Below are 5,761 nucleotides of genomic sequence, written 5' to 3'. Positions count from 1 at the left end.
ATCAGTCTACTCAGGCTTTAGCAGAGCTCAGTAACACTGAGATTAATAACTGATCACATTGATTTATCAGTCTACTCAGGCTTTAGCAGAGCTCAGTAACGCTGAGATTAATAACCGATCACATTGATTTATCAGTCTACTCAGACTTTAGCAGAGCTCAGTAACACTGAGATTAATAACCGATCACATTGATTTATCAGTCTACTCAGGCTTTAGCAGAGCTCAGTAACGCTGAGATTAATAACCGATCACATTGATTTATCAGTCTACTCAGGCTTTAGCAGAGCTCAGTAACACTGAGATTAATAACTGATCACATTGATTTATCAGTCTACTCAGGCTTTAGCAGAGCTCAGTAACGCTGAGATTAATAACCGATCACATTGATTTATCAGTCTACTCAGGCTTTAGCAGAGCTCAGTAACGCTGAGATTAATAACCGATCACATTGATTTATCAGTCTACTCAGGCTTTAGCAGAGCTCAGTAACGCTGAGATTAATAACCGATCACATTGATTTATCAGTCTACTCAGGCTTTAGCAGAGCTCAGTAACGCTGAGATTAATAACTGATCACATTGATTTATCAGTCTACTCAGGCTTTAGCAGAGCTCAGTAACACTGAGATTAATAACCGATCACATTGATTTATCAGTCTACTCAGGCTTTAGCAGAGCTCAGTAACGCTGAGATTAATAACCGATCACATTGATTTATCAGTCTACTCAGGCTTTAGCAGAGCTCAGTAACACTGAGATTAATAACCGATCACATTGATTTATCAGTCTACTCAGGCTTTAGCAGAGCTCAGTAACACTGAGATTAATAACCGATCACATTGATTTATCAGTCTACTCAGGCTTTAGCAGAGCTCAGTAACACTGAGATTAATAACTGATCACATTGATTTATCAGTCTACTCAGACTTTAGCAGAGCTCAGTAACACTGAGATTAATAACCGATCACATTGATTTATCAGTCTACTCAGGCTTTAGCAGAGCTCAGTAACGCTGAGATTAATAACTGATCACATTGATTTATCAGTCTACTCAGGCTTTAGCAGAGCTCAGTAACACTGAGATTAATAACTGATCACATTGATTTATCAGTCTACTCAGACTTTAGCAGAGCTCAGTAACGCTGAGATTAATAACCGATCACATTGATTTATCAGTCTACTCAGGCTTTAGCAGAGCTCAGTAACACTGAGATTAATAACCGATCACATTGATTTATCAGTCTACTCAGGCTTTAGCAGAGCTCAGTAACACTAAGATTAATAACTGATCACATTGATTTATCAGTCTACTCAGGCTTTAGCAGAGCTCAGTAACACTGAGATTAATAACCGATCACATTGATTTATCAGTCTACTCAGGCTTTAGCAGAGCTCAGTAACACTGAGATTAATAACCGATCACATTGATTTATCAGTCTACTCAGGCTTTAGCAGAGCTCAGTAACGCTGAGATTAATAACCGATCACATTGATTTATCAGTCTACTCAGGCTTTAGCAGAGCTCAGTAACGCTGAGATTAATAACTGATCACATTGATTTATCAGTCTACTCAGGCTTTAGCAGAGCTCAGTAACGCTGAGATTAATAACTGATCACATTGATTTATCAGTCTACTCAGGCTTTAGCAGAGCTCAGTAACGCTGAGATTAATAACCGATCACATTGATTTATCAGTCTACTCAGGCTTTAGCAGAGCTCAGTAACGCTGAGATTAATAACCGATCACATTGATTTATCAGTCTACTCAGGCTTTAGCAGAGCTCAGTAACACTGAGATTAATAACCAATCACATTGATTTATCAGTCTACTCAGGCTTTAGCAGAGCTCAGTAACACTGAGATTAATAACTGATCACATTGATTTATCAGTCTACTCAGGCTTTAGCAGAGCTCAGTAACACTGAGATTAATAACTTATCATCACAAATTTGTTTCTGGAAGAACGGTCAAAAATTCCCATCAACACACTCCTAACCCTTTGTGGAAAGCCGTCCGACAAGAGTTGAAGCTGTTATAGCTGCAAAGGGTGGGCCGACATCATATTGAATTAAGAATGGGACATCACTCAAGTTAATATGCGTGTGAAGCCAGATGAGCGATTACTTACAGTGAACAGAAGATGGGTAAAGGAGAACGAAAAGTTAGCGCAAACCGCCTGTATGGCCACATAATATTACATAAACTGCTCCTCTATGCTGTTTATAGTGTGTTGCATCATTTAAACCTCTGCTAAGGACCCTGAAGAAACCTCAGAGGACAGATTAGTCAAATCTCAAATGGTAGACAGGCCAGTATTAAGCTGTAAAAGCAATTCAGCATCTTCATTACATTATTGTTCAACTGCTTAAAAACTAGGGCCCACCAGCAGGCCCAAAGTTTTATCATATTCTTCTATACCCTAAAAATAGCTCCACCCGATTGCTCTGAAGCCCCTGTAGTAACCGAATAACAAGGCCTGGTATGTAACAGTCCTGCGATGTTAAGAAAGAGCAGGTCTGTAAACAGAATGGAGCTGAAGTGTGTTTACCTACACGGCAGTAGCCACTATGTGCCGTAATCTTGGCTATGCTACCTCCTACATATTCCCTCATGTTCAATGTCTCCCCCTAATGTACCAAACGTTTGGCATGTGTAAAAATATATCCAGACAGTGACTCAGCTTACATTCATGAATGTTCTCTACACACATGACTGGACTGTCCTCTAAAGCTTTTAATGCACAACAGCAGCATTCATACTCGACTCAAAGGCCTGCCAGGCCTGATGTCCCATTACTGAAATACTCCCAACCCGTGCAGTTATTCAGAGGACATCCTGCACGCTGCCCTGGGGGGACACTGTGCCTTCTTTTGAAACGTGAATTTCTCAGAAGTAAGAAAAAAAACCCTGCAAAGGTTTTGTTACCGTAAAATGGCTATGTATATATGTATGTATATATGTATGTATATGTGCATGTATATATATTTGTGTGTACAATGCTGTCTATATTTTGCAACACTCTGTTCACAAAGGTGTCCTCCTTGGTATGCTTAGCAGATTTGCCTGAGATACAGTACTGTCCACACATCAGAGACCCCCCCAGCCCACTTCATTTATTTAGTTTCTAGCCAAGACCATTATAAGTGAAGCTATGCTATTCATTTCTAGTATTAGGAAAAAATAGCTATAGAAAATATAAAAGTAGCTATATATATATATATATATATATATATATATATTTACTTTTATATATACTTTTATAGAACAAATTGAATAATTCATTCAATTTGTTCTCAGAATAAACATTCATTTGTTGAAGAAAAATAAAACTCTGAATGTTCATTTTTATTAATACTGTATTAAAAGGGTTTTGGAGATGCTGAGATAAATACATAGGCTGCATTTCTACAGCTGCTGTTGGACTGCATTAGCTCTTCTGCTGACTGCAGTCTGTTCTGTGATACTGAACAGACACTGACACTGAGACTGTTGACAGTCAATTGAGCTATGACCATCTTTTCTCGCGACTTCCAGGCTAGTGGTGTCTCCTCATCGGTCATTCTAGATCTTTCTAAAAATATCCAGCTGGAGGTAGCGGAGGGGAAAGAGAAGCATTTATAAGGCCCATCGCCAACAAGAGTTCCACTTGTCCTTGCAGGAGCAAAGTGGTTGACCACTCCGCAATGGCTGAGAGACAGATTCCCTTCACAACGCTGCGCCAGCCTAGCTGGGATCCTTTCCATGACTGGCAGCACAGCAGCCGGATCTTTGACCAGGCCTTCGGGATGCCAGTCTTGCCGGAGGAGCTCTTCTGTTGGCCCGGAAGCCACTGGGCAGGTTATCTCCGTCCCCCAGGCTCCATGATGGACGCTGGACTCTTCCCCCAAAACCCATTTGCACGCACGTTGGCCCGCCAGCTCAGTGGAGGCCTGGCTGATGTGAAGCAAAGCCAAGACCAATGGAAGGTCAGCATGGATGTCAATCAGTTCACCCCCGAGGAACTGACGGTCAAAACCAAGGATGGAATGGTGGAAATCACTGGTAAGTGTGAACACTATTGTTCAAAAGTTGGGAATCAGTGTTTAATGTAAAACTGTTTTTCGTTTAGATGCATTATAAAAGGATTCTTATGCGGCAACAGTACTTCAGATATAAAATCAGACATAAAATAACAAAAATTATTTATAACAAGTGATTCCAAAGTTTTGAATGTTAACCTATTGATTGTGTCCGAATAAGAAATAACAAGACTTGACTCAAAAGGCCCATATCACTCACTCACTCACTCACTGACTCGCTCGCTCGCTCGCTCACTCGCTCACTCACTCACTCACTCACTCACTCACTCGTTCACTCGCTCACTCACTCGCTCGTTCACTCACTCACTCACTCGCTCGTTCACTCGCTCACTCGCTTGCTCTCTCACTCACTCACTCGCTCGCTCGCTCACTCACTCACTCGCTCACTCACTCGCTCGCTCTCTCACTCACTCGCTCGCTCACTCACTCGCTCACTCACTCACTCGCTCACTCACTCACTCGCTCACTCACTCGTTCACTCACTCGTTCACTCACTCACTCACTCACTCACTCACTCACTCACTCACTCACTCATCATCTTAGCTGCTCTATCTCTATCTAAGCCTATCTCAGCGCTCACTTGGTGGAAGGCAGGACACGTCGCTAGTCCATCATAAAATGACCCATATCATGGAAAACTTAATTTTCTTTAGTTTTTTTAAATAAAAGTTTCAAAACATGCTATTCGCTCCAATCGTGGAAACTAAGCTGTTCAAAACAGTCCATTTTTAATCTGCTGTTTTTGTGATGTTTCAAAAGTCTGTTTAGTCTATAGCAGATTAGCTCCACCCGTGCACTCTGAAGTTATAAGGAGTGTTTCAGCCTGGACTGCTTCTTGAATGAAGCACAGTGAGGCAGTCAATCCAAACAGAGCTCATTTACTCATCAGGCTCACAGGCCCAGCGACAAAAACAGCCTGTTTTGTTGTAAAGCAGGAAGAAAGTTTGGGAAATTCTGATTGTGTTCAGTGTCTGGGCCTAGATGAATATCAGAGCTAGACGTATGCAGGACATGAAACAAAGCTGAAGAAACTGACCAGAACAAACAGACTATAACTCTGTTAATTTGACTAATCAGTGCTTTTCATTCCATGTCCCAAAATTGCCAAGGCAGAAGAAACAAACTGTCCCTCAGGTGGAGAGTAAACAAACACTAGTGAGAGAAAGTCTTTCGCCCAGTGTTCACTGTGATTTAGATGTGATGGACGTCTGTGATAGATATAGATGTGTTTTTATCATCAGGCAAACATGAGGAGCGCAGAGACGAGCATGGATACGTGTCCAGAAGCTTCACCAGGAAATATACGTAAGTTACAATAGCATCACATTAAGGAGATAACTCTGACCGCTCAGTAGGACTGTCAGTGATGAGACAGAAACGACATTAAGCTTTTCTCCCACTGCACAGTCTCCCTCCTGGAGTGGACGCTGAGAAGGTCACCTCCTCCCTCTCTCCTGACGGCGTGCTGAACATTGAGGCTCCTCTGCCTAAGCCTGCACTTCAGGGTGCCGAAAAATTCATCCCTGTGTCTCAAGCCAAGAAATAAACACAAGAATTAGCCTCTCCATTAAGAACATAATCATCACAACAGCGGTGGTGATGCTGATGATACTTTGAAATAACCCATTAATTTTTGTTATTCAAAAGCCTGTAAATAATAAAATGTGTTATATTTAAATGAA

General features: G+C 41.4%; 1 protein-coding gene across 1 annotated transcript; it reads left to right on the top strand.

Annotated features, from left to right (window-relative positions):
• Positions 1-3,638: 3,638 nt before the first annotated feature.
• On the top strand, positions 3,639-5,761 carry LOC108410846 (heat shock protein beta-1-like). The gene is made up of 3 exons (XM_017682133.1): positions 3,639-4,041; positions 5,321-5,384; positions 5,487-5,761. The coding sequence occupies exons 1-3, from the start codon at positions 3,684-3,686 to the stop codon at positions 5,623-5,625; spliced, it is 561 nt and encodes a 186-aa protein (XP_017537622.1). The 5' UTR covers positions 3,639-3,683; the 3' UTR covers positions 5,626-5,761.

Source organism: Pygocentrus nattereri, chromosome 17 (assembly GCF_015220715.1).
Source record: "Pygocentrus nattereri isolate fPygNat1 chromosome 17, fPygNat1.pri, whole genome shotgun sequence".
Taxonomy (NCBI): Eukaryota; Metazoa; Chordata; class Actinopteri; order Characiformes; family Serrasalmidae; genus Pygocentrus; species Pygocentrus nattereri.
Note: the sequence above shows the minus strand (reverse complement) of the source record. Positions and strands in the feature narration are given on the sequence as shown.